Source organism: Poecilia mexicana, unplaced genomic scaffold (genome assembly GCF_051168715.1).
Source record: "Poecilia mexicana isolate PSO_F unplaced genomic scaffold, ASM5116871v1 scaffold_20, whole genome shotgun sequence".
Classification (NCBI taxonomy): Eukaryota; Metazoa; Chordata; class Actinopteri; order Cyprinodontiformes; family Poeciliidae; genus Poecilia; species Poecilia mexicana.
The window spans coordinates 14,651,512-14,668,660 of NW_028263389.1; the positions used below are offsets into that span (position 1 = coordinate 14,651,512).

At 38.7% G+C, this 17,149-nt stretch overlaps 2 protein-coding genes across 3 annotated transcripts in view; both read right to left on the reverse strand.

Moving 5' to 3' along the window:
- The window catches only part of LOC148153410 (uncharacterized), a 440,640-nt gene that overhangs the window by 205,437 nt on the left and 218,054 nt on the right, over window positions 1–17,149 (reverse strand). The gene's annotated exons all lie outside the window — the stretch shown is intronic.
- Window positions 1–17,149, reverse strand: part of lmbr1 (limb development membrane protein 1) — a 40,683-nt gene that overhangs the window by 13,279 nt on the left and 10,255 nt on the right. Inside the window, exons 6-12 of one of the 2 annotated variants that reach the window (XM_014998701.2) lie at window positions 10,674–10,800; window positions 9,537–9,605; window positions 9,364–9,428; window positions 9,024–9,096; window positions 3,974–4,063; window positions 1,782–1,858; window positions 1,217–1,294 (exon numbers count right to left, since the gene is read on the reverse strand). In XM_014998701.2, the coding sequence (XP_014854187.1) occupies window positions 1,217–1,294; window positions 1,782–1,858; window positions 3,974–4,063; window positions 9,024–9,096; window positions 9,364–9,428; window positions 9,537–9,605; window positions 10,674–10,800 (579 nt within the window). The remainder of the gene's footprint in view (window positions 1–1,216; window positions 1,295–1,781; window positions 1,859–3,973; window positions 4,064–9,023; window positions 9,097–9,363; window positions 9,429–9,536; window positions 9,606–10,673; window positions 10,801–17,149) is intronic. The other variant, XM_088001600.1, reaches the window with a different exon arrangement.

Consider the following 17,149-nt stretch of genomic DNA (forward strand, 5'->3'; position numbering starts at 1 on the left):
GAAGTAGCAACAGCTTTACATGTTCTCTCTCTTTTTACTCTCCTGTTCTGTAAAGCCGAGTGGGACACTGCTCAGTATGCCGAGGACTGCAGCAGGACGCTCAGTTAGAAAGGAAGACAAACGTTGACATGGCACTTTCATTGTGTGCGCTCCGTATAACAATTAGCATATCAGCGGTTCATTTGACTTTCCCACAGTCTGAGGCTTTGCTCGGGTCGTGGCGCGTCCGGATCTCAAACCAGATGTTTTTCAACTTTCTTTCCATCATCCAATCAAACTTTGGGCAGAGGGAATTTTTGTGCCAGAGGGGGAGAGTGAATTAATGTGTAGGTTACATAGGTAAACAGATGGATTTCATATCCGTATTGATTGTTTAAGAGGACGTGACACCCCCTTCTTCTGGCCCCGTGAGATTAGATCAGAGGTGTGGCATTCATCCAGTTGAACAGACTCATAACTCGTTTTAATTGGGCCAAACTATCAGGGAGGACAGGTTCGAGCTACATGACGCGCGTAATTTTGGGGGGGGATTTTCGCAGATGTGTCAAGTCAAAGCAAACATCATCTCAATAAAATAATTGGAATGTGGAGGGCAGCCCTGTCAGTTGCCCGCCAGACGCAAAAACATTATGTGGGAGAAATAGGATACATAATGTTGCCCCCTTTTCCAGACAAGAATACAACCGCAAACGCACGCACATGCGTGTAAATGCACGCGTGCATGCACCTCTGAGTGCCGATGAGGTGAGATACAGAAACCTTTAAACGGCTTTCTTGTTAGGTGAAGATGAAAATCTCCAAGAGTCATTCCACTCTCTCAGCCTCACACTGAGAGTCCTCCACTTGGCCCTGTTTGTCTTTGCGGCAAGGAGGAAAAGCAGCTTTATTCAGTCACCGTGGACATGAGACACGTAACAAGCTCATTGAGTCTGCAGGCTGCTGTGAAATGACTCTGAATGAACTTCCAAAACAAAACCGGCAACACATGGTTCGGGCCAGATTACCATCTTGTTGAGCTCTTTCTTCCGAGGTGCACCTGAGCATATCCGGAATTTGATTTATGTCTCTGCTGAGGGCATGGCAGGTCCGACCGGCGTGCTCCTCTGCAGTTTACATTCTGGGTGTGTGTGTGTGTGTGTGTGTGTGTGTGTGTGTGTGTGAGAGAGAGAGAGAGAGAGAGAAATTGCTGAAAATGTACTGCAGTTAGAGGGCTTACCGTGGATCCCTTGGGCATGGCCGTCTCATCCACTAGAAGGTAGAGGATGTTCAGTGCCACCATAATAACAGAGATTGTCTGCAAACACAAAGGAAGATATAGATTTGTTTACATACAGCGTAAATGTAAGGTAATTGTTCCATTTCTTTCAGAATTTGCCATTGTGATATACTTAACTTGCTGATTTGCAGGAATGGTGAGGTATAATAACTATTTTGTCATTGTAAACCACTCCAACATAAAGCTTTAAAAAAAAAAAAAAGCTAAATAATGAGAAGTAGGCAGGACTGTGACGCACGTGCCGTGCTTCACCCTTCTCCTTTTCCAGTGGTATTAGATGGCATAAACAGTATCTTTCACACTGTAATTTATACAAAATCCCAGTTATTGCAAGTGGCTAATCAGCACTGTTTAAAACAACTATTAGATAAAAGTAGTTTCCCCACCCAGACTCTGTGGGAAAAGTTGAGTTTGGAGGTGACTGTGTTAGTCCCAGTGGCCACCAGCCAGGCTGCAGACGCCGAGAGCAAACAGAGCTTAATGACAGGTCAGCCTCAGCACTTACCGTTCCTGCGAGCAGGATCAGCATCACCATGGGATACAACAAGTTCTTCTCCCATCCTGATGCTTTCTTTCTTCTCTCTAACAAACAGCAAAGTGCAAAGTTACTCTTAAAGACGCTGGGCCTCGTTTACCAAACGTGTAAGATGCAAAAATAAGTATAGTCTTTTTCACATTCATTTTGAGATGCACTACTCTGGACTTGACTGAGATTTGTTTATTTTTAATTATGATTATATATCTGCAATACATATATACATATATATATGTATTTTTTTTTTAATCAGATTTTTTTTTATGTATGCAGGTGACACATGCTAGTTTATATCGGTGTGGACCAGAAGAAATCAAGCTCTGTCATCCATACTAATGAAACATCTTTATTTCCCATTTGATTTCAACTAAGTGATACTGGAAATTATATTTGATGAAAATTCATTGGAGAACTTTGCAATTTAGAGAGAAGGACCACAGAAACATGTCAAATGTTCTGCAAAGTTAGTGTATGAATCTGGGACAACGTTATTAATGGCTGATCAGCTGCACAGTGATCTTTTCGAATTACAAATCTGTGGCTGATAATCATGTAATTGCACACAGGAGGATCAAACAGATTTGCATTTATAAAGAGTGAACGCGTCACCTCAAATCTGACCTTTCACACACTTCAAACCACCTCTTATTGGATGCTACAGGTTTACTCATTAATGGAAATAAATCTGATTGATGGTAAATAAATCCTTAGTCTAAGAAAGATACTGAATCTCTTTTGCTTCTTTAAATTTATGAGAATGTTTGCTTGCTCTGACTGAGGCCACGCTGTGGAGTCATGCATTGGCTTATTAAAGTAGAGAAGTCTTATATCAGCTGCACTGAATCAACTGTAGGAACTCTTTAGTACATGATTAAGAAACTTTGTGGCTTTGTTTCGGTCTGTGCCGATTTACAAATGAAGACGCTGGACATTTGTGTCTGGAAAGTACATAATCCTGCCCCTATAAGACGACCAATATATCTTTTTTTTTGTTTGTTTTTGTCCCCCCCCTTTCATTTATTCATGTCATACAAGCTGTAGACGAGGTCATCAAAACAGTTACTGAACAGGAGTGGGAAGTTATTTTAAACAACCCCTGTTCTCAGCCACTACATTTATCAACTATATATATGCTGATATTCTGCGGTATATGCATATTTCATAAATCATGCATGGAAGAAATTCTGCAATCATTTTTTGTGCCCAAATCTAAGCAGTGAAGAGTGTAACTTCACCACTTTAATATGTTCATCTGAAACCACGCAACGTCTAACTGTACTCAGAAGGTTCATGTTGTTTATTTTAGTGAATCATATTGCAGGTTATGTGCACCAAACGCATCTCACCTGTGAACGAAACCACAGCACCTCCAGGTAATACAAATCTCATAACCATCAAAAAACGATGCTCTTCCTCTTTAATCAGCCACACTCATCATTGCCTTAATTAGCGGAAACAGTAATAAATCTAGAGATAAAATGAAACGCAGCAAAATTAATTTTGTGATTTATATTTTGGTTTCAACATCTAAGAGTGCGGCGGGCAAACCGACGTGACTTTCTTCCAAGCCAGATGAAACATTTCAATTTTATACCTACGCCGTATTTCAGCAGCTGATCAGTCATGTTTGTAGTTGCGACTGACAGCTTGTAAACCTCATGCACTCTGTCGCTGTAACATCCACTGTTCTCCTACACTGTGTATGTGACCGTCCTTATATCTCTGACATATTGATTGTCTTTGTCTATTCCCAACCAACAGTCAGTCCTCTGTATTCTCAAAGTGTATTCAGTCTGCCTGCCCGAGAAGTTTGCCAAGTGCATTTTATATGCACCATCCTTCTAAATTAATGACATCACTAAAAGGCTTGCTACAATATAAAGTTTGCATCTTGTCCAATATCCTAAGTGCCTTTGTGCTCTCCTTTCCCTGCAACACGGTTCCCCAAAAGGCTCTGGCTTCATTTATAATATCCTAAAATGGATGGAAAATTATCAGGCAGCTCTGATCCAAGTCCAAATTAAGAAATTAAGGCAGATGAAGAGGGAGCAGCTGCCTGTCAGCAATATGTAAAAAGCTAATGTCTTTGGCGTACATTACTCTAGTAATTCAAGGTCTTAAAACAAAATACATCAGTCTCATCAGAGAATGCAAACGCGTACCCAGTTTATTCTTCTGATTTCTAATATTGTCCAGTTCTTTAGTGAGTTGAAAAGTAAAGCTCCCCCGGATGTAGGTGTGCGAAGATGATCCTGTGGGAGAACAAACAGATCAAACTTTTACCGTCATAGAGTGAGTCAGGCTTCACAAAATACTGTGCAGAGAGGTTTTTGTTATTGTGATAAATATCAAGATTATCAGTTGAAACTGTTTATCTTTAGTTTGACTAAATAGTTAAAATATTTATATGTCATCTAAAATTAATATTATACCTGCTCAGGCACATCAGTTAATTAGAAGAATTTGAAGAAAATTATCTTAAAAAGTCAAGGTAAAAGAGGACTGCACTTCCAACTCCGATTCTTAATTTACCGAAAGACAGTAGAAAAAAAAAAATCCTCTGCCTCTCATCTTAAAATTGAATGAATAGGACTCTGAATAAACAACAACTCTAGCCAGATCACATTGTGTCATTACTTCTTTAGCAAAACCAACACACAGAAGCACAATATAAGAAAAACAACATGTATCCTTACAGTTTCCTTAAGAATTAAAAGATTAGGAAGCATCTAGGGGTTTCTAAGAAAATGCAGCTGAATAAGTGATTGTCAGTAAGCGTGAAAACCTCTAAAAAACACAACTGACAACTTCTCAACAGTCTCCTGATAAATTAAACATGCCAGCAGTCGGGGAAGCAATTCTGAAAGTACACAGCAACAGTGCAATAATCTTAAGCACACAAGGAAATTTACAACAGAAGAGTTAAACCCTCTAGAAATGTCACAGAAGACAATTTATGGATAAAAGTTATTTTATCACATGGTAACCATTAGATTTCACAAACTGCTTCTACAGCTTGATTTAGCTTTTGTAATATTTTTTTAACGCAACTTTCAGACTTCTTTAAGAACACATATTTTATGTCTCGCCACCAAAATATGTCATTTAACTTTTCTTCGTAAGAACATTTCACCCAAGCACGTAACCCTGCTTAGCACATGACAGTGTTTTTAAATTTCGACGTGATTTCACACTAAAACTACTCAGGAGCCATCTCGCACATGCCACAACTAGTTAAGCGGGCTCAGTAAGCCGGCAAGGGATTCTCCAGGAAAACCACAAGGCCGGCTCATTTAGGGCTAATTTATCTGTTTTACTCTGTTTTCCTTCCAGCTTGACACACTAGCATCGAAGGCCGGTGAAGCCAAAGTGGAAAAGTATCCACTTGCATCCCTCGGGGTGACTGGCGGATCGAGACCAATTAGCTCAGTGTTACACCGTTACTACCATGCAATAAAATTACCATCTTTCATCTTTGTTACAGGAGTGACTGATCACTTTGATCAAACCTCTTCCTTTCCACTGTCATTATGACACACCCTGTCTGGATGAGTTTAAGTAGGTTACAAAGGTGAGATAGGAAGAGAGCAAGGTGGAAGTCTATGTCTAAGCCTTTAGAGATAACACTAACTGTCCTGGGATCTGAAAAGGGAGGAAAGTTTGAACCCTCAGAGCAAAATCAAAGAGAAAAACGTAGCACCACAGGAAATGTCGTCAGTTTCGTTCAATCACAAACTAAAGTGATCATCTGGGAACTCGAATGTACTCAGTCAACTTCACAGCTTTGCCAGTTTTTCATACAAACAGGATTTTAGATGTAAAAAGTAGATACAAATGACAGCTGAAAAACTAGTAGATTGCATTTAAAAACAAAGGATTTTTTTCAGTTGTCGAAGCAAAAAGGGGAAGTGATGAGGAACTGAGCTGCAGTATCTTCAATGACATCATTCCATACTGAAGTTACATATATCCTTCCTCTCCCTCTGCTGGCACCGTCAAGTAACAGACTGAGTTACAGCGAGGCAGAGATGCTGAGTGAGTGCTCTGGCAGCCAGGAGGACTCAGAGTTAATTCAACATATCCTCTCCAACCTTCTCCGGCGCTCAAAAAATTACGTCATCCCCAAATATGCTAAACACCATGCTGAGAAAAGAGAGGCAGCAGCAAGGTCATTGTGCCGCATAGCATCTGGACGAGCACCATGTTGCTTTGTTTTCAGAACACCAGGATGTAAAAACATCACTTTGCAATAAATTAGTTATATATCCCCAAAATCTACATAACGCATTGGTTAAAAAAAAAAAAAAAAAAGAAGAAAAAAAGATGTTTTTCTTGTCCCTACGACTTAAATATAAACTACTGGAGACATCCAGTGGTACAGTTGCACATTTATATGCATCTTGGTTTTTTACACCACACCTATGCTTACAAATTCAATTCTGGCCAGATGTCCATAAATCCAGGGCTTGTCATAAAGCTGAAAACTAAATCATCAGTTTTCACAAGCATTTGCAGTTTGTTGAGACGCTGAAGGGGACTGAGGTCTGCACAGATCCAAAGAAAACGTGGCCAAACCGAAGAAAAACCTGAGTGGATATAGTGCTGAAAGTTTAAATCTGCCTTACAATATATTTATGCATTCGAGTCGCAGTGTGCTTGACTTTAGCAGAGTTTCTGTGAGTTCTGCAAGCCATAAAAAGCCTTAAGTTTAATCATCTAAATTTAAGGCTTTAAAAAGTGTTAGATGTGCCCAGATTTAATGCTTGGTCTTAAATTATATTTACCTGAGTCTTAAATTTTTTACGATTTGTTTATTCATTGCTCTTTCTATAATTCTATCATTTTTTCATGCACTTTTTATGCACTGGTAGCATTTATTTGTCTGTGATCTGTACCTGTGTCATATTGTAACAAATATATATGTCCTCTGATGTTCACAGCCTACTGTAGGCATTAGAGTCAGGTGTAAAAAGTCACATACAAAGAGTCACATACAAAAAAGAAAAACAATTCAAGTAATAGTCAACTTGATGAAGTCATCAAATGAGTTAAATAGTTAATAGTTAAATGTGGCTTGAGCAAAAGTTAACACATGCCTGAAACGTCCTATCAGGACTTTAGGTCCTGACATAAAAACATCACTTTAAAGTAATTTAAACTTAATAAAAAGTTAACCAACTTTTTATTATATAAAATTGCACTCTTTAATTATAATCAATTACCTTTATTGCTTTTGACCATCAATTCTGTTCATCTAGCACCAAGTTACGACAATATCCTGCCAGAACACTTGTAAATATTTGTATAATTAATGTGGAGTTTTACAAAAGCCAAATTGGTACAATGTAATTATACAGTCAGATTTGGATCCATAGTGGAGTGCTAAATTATTTTGGTGAAAAATTAAATGAAAAATCTGCAGAATGTGCCCATGTTTAATTCGATTAATCAATGAATCGTCAGAATTATCAATTGATTAATCAATATTTGTTAGGCGAGGCCCTACAAAACTACTGTTAGTTTGCAACAATGTCAACACCCTAACTTTCCAATTTTAACAACTTTTAATCCATTTCATGTCACAGAGCTGCAATATTTGGAACAATTTCTTAGTTTCTACTTCCAACGATTCATCTATCGATTTACTGGCATTTTCTTAACTGCTTGTATAAAAAAAATAAGCTATTCTGACTGGTGTTTCTGTAATTACACGTTAAAGCCACAAAGTAAGTGTTTAACACTGTAAATGGGCTGCAACAAACAGTTTATCGCTACATAGTACGTTCATGTTATGTGAACTCTCTTGTTTTTCCACTTCAAAGAAAGTAGACACATGACTACTGATCCTCGAGATGTACTGATCCACACAATTTAAACCGCAGAGATGTCCCTTTAAAATGGGCAATTACACATCGAGGGACCACAACAAAGAGCTCCACACGTAAACAAACATGAATGCATCGACTGATGAGGCTCAACAGTTTGCGTCTAGAAAACACAAACCGGCGAAGGGGATAATCTATCAGAGAGCGGACACAGGTGAAGCAAGAACACACTGACGTCTCTGGAGTGTGTCCTGTGAACTGTTCCTGAACCGATTTCTTTTCAATTCTCTCAGATCAAAAGAAACGCCACCCGAGCCTTCGGTTTCACCAACATAGAAACATGAAAAACAAGTATTTGCATGTGCATAAAAAACACTCGTCTGATAAGGAAAAGGGTTATCCTCCACTGAAGAAAATCCTCCCTCGCTTCTAACTCCCACCTCTTTAACAAGCAGAATGAGCTGCAGTTTGGCCTCAGTCCACTGTCAGACATGTGTTGACCACAGTCCCCCCCCACCCTCACAGGGACTTGAAAAGATCAAACAGTTAAGGAGATGATAAAGAACAGATTACAATTATTCTATCAGATAGTTCAAAGCTGGGCAGTGTGGAATGAGCGCCGAAGAGAACCGTACGCATTGGTGGCAGTCTATGGAGGAGGCAGGCGGTGCATTCAAAAACACACACACTATCAGGGAGAGATCTTTCTCTTACCTTCCTGGTTTGAAAGGACGCTTGTCCTCTTCATTTACTCACATCTGTACACTTGGTTGCGTGCTTGAGTTCATGCTAAAGTAGGTTTTGGAACTTAACTTCCTGCTTTTAGAGATAATTCCATGTCAAACAAGGATTTTATGGAACACAGAGGGGCTGGACATAGAAGGGAAATGCAGGCCAAAAAAATAACATTTTTATCATCTTTGAACTCTAAGCTTTCCCTTTGTGAACAATTCCTAAGAAAAGCCAAAGGACTTTGGTCGCTCTTTCAGACATCAATAAAAAAAAAAAAGCAGGTCTTTAATGTCCGCAGCAGCAAGCCGCAAATTCCTCAAAAGCTTTAATTTCCTCCCTATTAACCAGGATACCATTCTAGTCCCGACATTAAATGAGGCAATCACTTCACCAGTGGTGACAGAAGCTCTGCAGAAAAACTTCCCAACCATAAAATATCGTCCACGGTTAAGGTGGCTACTTTGACCTTTGGCAGAAAGTTAGAAGAGCGGAGCTGCGTGTGGAAAAACCTATGTCAAGTGTGTGTGAATTTCTTTTGCCCCGCTGAATTCTTGATGCTAATTGATTCCAGCGAGGCCAGCCTTTATCACACCCAATAGTGCAGTCAACCTCTACCCCTGCCTATAACGTGCCAACACGTCTTCCACAGACATACCGTTTAATCTCCTCTGAAGGGCTTCCTCCTGCAAATGGATGCAGTAAATCTGCTCATCCAGGTCCTCCAGGATCTAAAGGGGAGGGGAGCAGAGAAGGGAAAGATGAAATGGGTTATAATTAGGTCCAAAGTGGGACTGGAGCGATGGCAGATGGGAGGATGAGTAGGTGATTTATTTGTAGTCCTGTCATGCTTTTAATGGCTGAATGTTGGAGCTTTAGGAACAGAAGAGCACAATGTAATAGATCTGACACGGATTCTGTTAAAAAAAATAATAAAAAAACACAATAAAGCATTTCTAACTTAACTGTATAAATATTTAATTTGAACTGTTACCTACCGTCGGTTTCACTAATAACTGGCCCACGACAGTAAACATCCTGGACATCCCCACAGGAGTGCACACTTAATAGAAAACAGAAAACGACTCTGATTATCACTTCTGCTTAAGTGAAAAAGGGAAAACGAAATGAGGGAAGTTTATGTGTTGTGTATAGAATTGAATCAACTTACTTAGCAAAAGCAGTCCTCCCATCAGGGATATACAGGAATAGAGGTATGGCAGGTAGAATTCCCAAAGATCTAGAAGAAATTATTTCTTTTTTTTTTAGTTCATTTTTTTTATTTGAAGTGTGTAATGCATGTTTTCTAAGCATTTTTTTAGTACAGAGTTAAATTTCAACATTCAGCATTTGAATTTCTTTTTAGGGCAGGAATCTGGACCAATTTAGATCAGCTCTATTGTAACTTCTAAACTTATTTGTCAGATTTATTAAAAACAGAACAATTTAAATGTGGGCAGACTGAATAAAGAGGTTAAATAGAATTTTAATACATTTGGAAAATGAGGTAATAAAAATTATTACATTTATATTTGGATAAGTCAAAGAAAAAAGGTGTTAATTAAAATATATACATATATGTATATTATTTTGAATTTTTCTAGATAATAAACCAACAAAACATATCAGAAAACTCAAGTTTTTTTTTCTAAACTGTTTTCTCTTTTCCAAACATTTACAGCTCAAACGATAAAATTCAATAGTTTGTAAAGGTTTTCAAAATGAGGTTGGTTTCCTTTGAATCTCATCCTGTGAACCATTATGTGCAAAATAATTTTTCTACTTTAACTTTTATGGAGTGATCGATACTGGGTCATAAAGTAGATATTTAAGAGCTCTCGCTTTTTAATAAGGATATTTCTCAGTCACAGTGGAACTGTGCCCCTGTCTGACCCTCTTACAGGTTACATTTTATAGCCACAATAGGGACAAGGTGAAGAGCCTTACAAAAAGTGAATGGTTCACCATTGCAGGATACTTTCTAAGCTTCAAAGCACACTCAAACACCAGCTGGCCATGAACATATTTTGATGCCAATTTGAGGTTATCCAGTCATGGTCATTATTTAGTCCAGAAGAATATGAATTCTAAAAGTCACTTTTTTGGTCCAAATGTAGCCTGAACAAAGATGATGAAGGTCAAGTTTAACCCTTACATAATATTGCACCAACATTATTTGGACACTAATAGATATGTTTAGATGTTTCTATGTCTTATTTCAAGAAAATCTCTTAAAACAAAATTAGTTAAATTTGAAAATGCATGACATTAACAGTTGAATCGAAGGAAAAGATATTAAGCCACTTACCATAGAGCGATTCCATACTGGCTGCATCATTGTCAATCAGGGCTGATGCCACCCACACAATGCCAAGAATGAGCAGAGCCAGCAGGAAGAGCATCACAAACGTCTCCAGAATGCGAGCCTTTATGCCCTGACAGAGGACAAATTATGGGTTAATGTTCAACACAAATATCACACTATGAATTATGATCAGAAAAGACATAACATTTCATCATTCGTTTTTTTGTTTTCTGTAATTCATGCAGTTGAAATAATACAACTGAAGCAGCAGACGACAATTAGAATGGTATTAAATTAACAATGAACTGTCAAAGATATATTCCCTATTTTTAATACAAAATGGTCAAATATTCAGGCTTCAAAATTAATTCGGCTCCTGGGACATGGACACTTGCGTGACAATTTGAGTTTTCAAGGATACCATTCAGACATGTCTTTCATTGGGTGATTCAATGACTTATGTGCATGAAACACATTTACAGACACTGCTAATTGAATCAATTCATAGGTTTGTGAGTTATAAAATAGATTTACGATTCTTTTGTTTTTCTTCTAAAAACCAAGACTGACGTTGACAAAAAGTTGATCAGAAACTAGCTGGAACACTTGGACAGCTAACTCGACACCAAAAGGAAATGTGGTGCAAAATGACCAGAAACACTGAACAATGGAGAGTGCTGCTCAGGAATACAGTGAATTGACCTGATTCTTCTGTACGATAAAAAATTATTTTGCACAGATAGAGACAAAAAATATTTCCAAACATTCACTCAGTTCAACATGTTCTAATGTCTCCATATTGCCCATTTAGCAAATTCAAAAATACTGCTACAATTTCACAGTACTGTGGTAACTGTACTTATTTGTTTTATCTGACAGGTTAATTTGCTTCTACATTAGGATTTAAATTAATAATAACAAAACTTTTGCAAGAAGAGGATGGTTACATTTTCTTGTATGGGATGTTCCTAATCATGGAAAATGATGCATAAAAAACGTTTTGCATCATGCTCGTCAAAATCTAATTGAAAAACATCTCAAATCTTGATTTCGTATTTCAATATTTAAAAACATTCGTCAGTTCTTTATCAATTTTTTCTAGTTATTAGGATCCAATGTGGACGATCGAAAGAGCCACTTGAGGCTCTGGAGCCACAGGTCGCAGACCCTACTCTAAAAACCCCCAGAACACCTGGAAGAGAAGAAGAAAAAAAGTAGACAAAGAGTAAACGTTTGTACCCATACAGAAAGTCTTGCTCAACTTATACCAAAGCGACATTCCTGTTTCCATTTATTTCCCGTTAAGCTATCCTTACATAAAAATACTTACTGGATGCCATTTCCAACATCTGACATTTTCAACAGGAAGCAAACCGCTCCCCCCACCCCCAACACCAAATCACTCCTTTTTAAACTGCCTCACCTAATAACAGCATGACTTCCACTAACCCTACACAAACATCACATAAAGGCTCCCATGGATCTGTGTGTAAAACAGCTCTTTTATACACGCTTATTGTAGTCTATAAAATAGGCCCAACAGAGGCCGACAGTGGCAGAGGCGAAATTAAAAAGAGGAGGGGAGCAGGGGTGCTCCAAGGGGCGCAGCTACTGTCTGCGATCAAGAGCAGACCTCCCATATGGGGCCGATTAGCAACTCCCTGAGTACTGCGGCCAAGTCCCATGTTGTGTGGACGAGAGAGTTTTGGGGTAATTTGGGTTTTCCGGGTCACAAACTGCTGAGTGGTTAATAAAGCCCCTTCCTATCTGTTCTCACAGTTTCTAAAACCTCCCTCCTCTGGTGGAGACACGAGCTGTCTAGGGCAGAAAGATGGATAGGTGCTCCCAAACACATGTAAGGTACACAACCAGACATGGGATAACAAGCGTTCCCTGCCTTTTTGGGGAGAGCCGTTTAAATTAAGGACATGTGAGCAATTTGTTACCAACTAACATAATGGCTGTGTGGTTGCTGTTCAGTATTTGCCAACAAGTACATTAAGTAGGACCCTCTTTGAATGCTTCCCCTCTTAATCATGAGGCCACTTTATAGAGTGGACCCGGCTGCGGTTTGAGGAAGTAAATCATACAATGTTCTTCATTCCTCAGCACCCTTCCAAGTACACCTGTCCTTAGGGGTATGCTTTATTATACAGTTCCACCACTGTATAAAAGCTTTTTTTTCTCCCCATACTAAAATGTGTTGGTAACTTACTTTTAAATTCCGACATCATTTTATATATACACGTACAACACCAAAGCAGTTTTAATTTTGTCACACTGCAACCACAAACTGTGTTCTATTAACATTTTATGTGATACAATCATTATTTTGAACTGAAAAGTAAATGAGCTGAACCTTTTGTCCTTAACCCACTTTGTAGAATCACCTTAAGCTGTATTTACAGATGCAGTTCTTTTGGAATAAATCAGGGTGGCTTTGCAAATTTACAAATCAAACTCTTTGTCCGTTTTTCTTTTCAGAACGGCCATGCCGCCGTCGATCAATCAAGCTGGTCAGAAAGCGTCAAACTGTAATTTTAAATTGAATCTAGGTCTGGGTTTTGATTGGGTTGGATGGATATCCCTCGACTTAAACCATTTTATTAGACCTGTGGTTGTATAGTTGAGGTCCTGTTTGAGTATAAACCTCTGGCTTCAGTCTTTAGCAGACATTAAATGACTTGCTTTCAGCTACAATCAGCCTTCTTATCAACTCTGAGCAGCTTTCCTATTCCCTGCTGAAAAAAAGCATCACGTCATGGTGCTGCTGTCATATTAATTTGGTAGCGCACCTTCCTTCACACCTTTATGTGTCCCTGGGATGGCTTTTAAACTACAAGAACTTCTCATGTGTCCTCCCCCACCCCCCCAAAACTATGTTATTTTTTTTTCTTGACACCCCATAAGAAAGACCATATTTGGAGAGAGTTAATTATTACTAATGGTCTTATTGAGAAATGCAATCACTAGTTTGTATCTCTGCAGCTCCTCCAGTTACCTAGGAACTGTTAATTGCTTCTTTGATTCATGCTGTCCAGATACGAAGGGTATGAATAAAATCATTGGCCATATCTTTACAAGTTGTGTCATAATTTGTTTTCAAATGATTGATAGAACAATGTCTTTTGAATATCGAAAGCTTAGAATATTCCTTTATCACCCAATTTCTCTTTAAAGCTCTCCACAACTGTATCCCTGACCTGTCTTGCCGTTTGTTTACTAATGTTCCCTAGCAAACCTCTGAGGCCTTCACAGAACAGCTGGATTTATACTGAGATTAAATTACACACATCTGGACTCTGATTACCAATTAGATGACTTCTAAAGGCAGCTATTCACACTAGATTACATTTGAGGGTATCAGGGTCCAGTGAGTGAAATACAAATCAAAGCTACACATTCTAATTAGTATTTTTAATTTATAAAAATTAAAAAAAAGGTTAAAACCAATGTATTACTTCCCTCCAACTTCCCTATCATCCTCTATTTTGTGTTGGTCTATTACTGAAAATCCCAAATATCTGAAGCTAGAAAAAGTTCAAGGGATTTCCACAAGTTTGCAAATCACTGTTTCTGATAAAACATCCATCCATAACCACACATCTATTGAGCATGTATTACCAACCATTATAGAAAAATAGGACTGCAGGCTTATTCACATCATTGGTGTAAATCCCCTACAGCGTCCCTTTGCTATTATTGAGCAATTACATGCCTCCTCTTATTTCAGGAAAAGCCTCAGTGAGGGTAGAATTTTCTAGGACAACAAAGAAGATAATGGGCAGAGACCAGAGTGCCCCAGTGTGGCTAACACAAACACTACAGCTACTTTACAGGTGACTGAATTGCAAACAATGTTTGCAATTTTTTTTTTTTGTGCAAAAACATTCTGAAATTGGTGACTCTATGCATCTACAGATTTGACTAACAATTTTACTCACTGTCTTGTTCATTAAACTCTTGCATCCTTTGAACATTAGGCGGACATGTTAATCTTGCATCTCACAGCCGCATACAAATACACTCAACACAAGAAAAGGAGAAGAAAAACGACTAACGAGAATAAAGAGAAAAAATAATGAGAGGGAACAACATAGGGAGACTGGAGTCAACGTCTGAGCAAGTCTCATTCCCCAGAGTTGAGAGAGGTGAGAGAGGAATGCTTTCAGGGACCTCAACCACGTCCCACATGTGCACTCTTAAGGATGCATCAGAACACGCAGAACCCACAGGCAGGACATGTGTCCAGTCAAGCACATCAGTCCACCTTAACAAGCTGCCCATGCCACACTGAAGGTATATTCCCTTTAGATACGTCTCTCAATCATTTATAAGGCTCAAATCATTCCACATTCACATCATTTAGGGCAAAGGCAGAGCTCATCACCTCCTTCACTGTCGTCTACAATCTACTGTTTCAGGCATAATTTCATTATTGGAGAGGAATGGTGGCTTTGTTTTGAATCACAAAAGACACAAGGATGAAAATATGGTTTATAAATAGAAGCCGTCCAAAAGAGTCATCATTAATGATCAAAGTTTTAATTGTCAAACGGTGAAGGCTGGGAAAAAAGGGAAAAAAAACCTGTGCCTTGGCATCCAGAGTGCCCGTTGAAAGTTTCTATTCTTGCTATTCTAAATGTGTAACTACCTCTAAATATAGCAGTTCTAAAATATTCAACATCCCCTGATCCTCACACCGACATCCAGCGAGGGGCTGGTTGCCTGCTGCAGATCTGCTTATACAAGACTGGAGAGATTTCCAAGAAAAGTGGAAAGTATCATAAGACACATGTGACATATTTATTCGTCAAATGATGCCAAACAAAAGTATTCATAATATTTAAACTTTTCTACACTTCATCACATTACAACCGCAAACCCTAGTGAATTTATTTTATTGGAAGTTAGAAGTTAATTGTAAAATCAAATGTAGGAAAAACTACCCATGTTTTTTTTTTTTAATTATCCAAAACCAAAAGAATAAATAAGTAAAACTGAAAAATGTGCCATGCTTTTTTTAATCCAGCCCTAAAAATCAGGATCAAAAAGTGAGGAGTATCCTACAATCCTACCAAGGCATGGCGACCCAACTGAACTGTCATGTCAGCTAAGATAGAGTCTTAATCAGAGAGGAAGCAACGAGGTCCATGACTCATGTGGACTACACAAGTGTTAGCACTGGAGGCCACTTCAAAACGAAGGCCAACATGCAAAACACTGTGTGTGAGGGAAAACTTGACACTCAGACAATAACCCTAAACATGTTCTGCCAGAGCAAAAGGCCAAGCTTACATCCCACAGAGAAGCGTAAGATGTAAGCGCCAAAAGTCCAAAATCAATGTTGGTAGAAAATGCCAATCTGACTGAAACTGAGTAGTTTTGCAATGGAAAATAGGCAACACTGATTGAGACGCATCCCAAAAAGACTTGCATTTATAAAATCTTCAAAAGGTGCCTGAATGCTTACGTATGCCACTTTCTAATGTTATGCTTGCAACAAAATTTCACTCCTTTAAAATTATGAACTACTTTGTCTTTCTGTATCGAATAAAACCCAATAGGTTCCAATGTGACAAAACATGAAAAGATTAAAAGAGGTACGCAATCTGGAAGGTACTGTACCTGATGAAGTACCATGTCCAGTGAAGACCTAAATAGATGTGAATCATTTTCCCAATTTATAGAATCAATTGAACGGGAAACTGCGAGGTTTAAATTTAGGCTCAGCAGCAGGCTTTATGCCTGGAGCGAATATTTCTAAACGCGAAATAGAGACAAGCTATTTGCAAAGTTCCTACGGCCGCACTAATGAAGAATAAATGAGAGAGAAAAGTGAGAAAAAGGAAGAGGCTCCAACAGGAGCTTCCTTGTTGCTGCCATCAATTTTGAGCAGGTCAGTAGGTGGTGGCAGAGACTGTTCTGCGCACCATCTCTCTGCTGACTGTCAGGTAAGCGTGCAACAAGGGCCAAGAGTGTAAAAAAGTAAAGGAGGGGGCAGGGCCCATTTCACATCTCAGCAAAAACACTGTTCTGTTTGGTAAAGACGTGCCAGATGCTCTGGGACCTTGTTAGTGTATCCTTCAAGCAGTCGGCAGCAGCGCAATGACCGTGTCAAAGACAAAAAGCAGAAAAGAAGGACATTCCCCTGTAAACCTGCTCAGTGCACTTCTAAAGACCGTTTATACTTCTTAACGAAGCAACGATGACATCCGAGACTGGAAAATGGTCACCACTGCAGCAAAACGCAGATTTATTTCATTTAACTTTAGTTCACAATCACTTGAATGAAAGAAGCATCCATTCTTTATATCCATAAAGTGTGCTTCTCAGAAATGAGAAAATGTTTCCTCAGTTATTTATTTTTACACTCAGCAACACAAGTCATACTTTTCCAACACTGCCCAAATGATTGATATCTTTCTCTGAGCAAAAACAGCTTAGACTTTGGTCAAGAATCAGTTAAGTTTCATTCG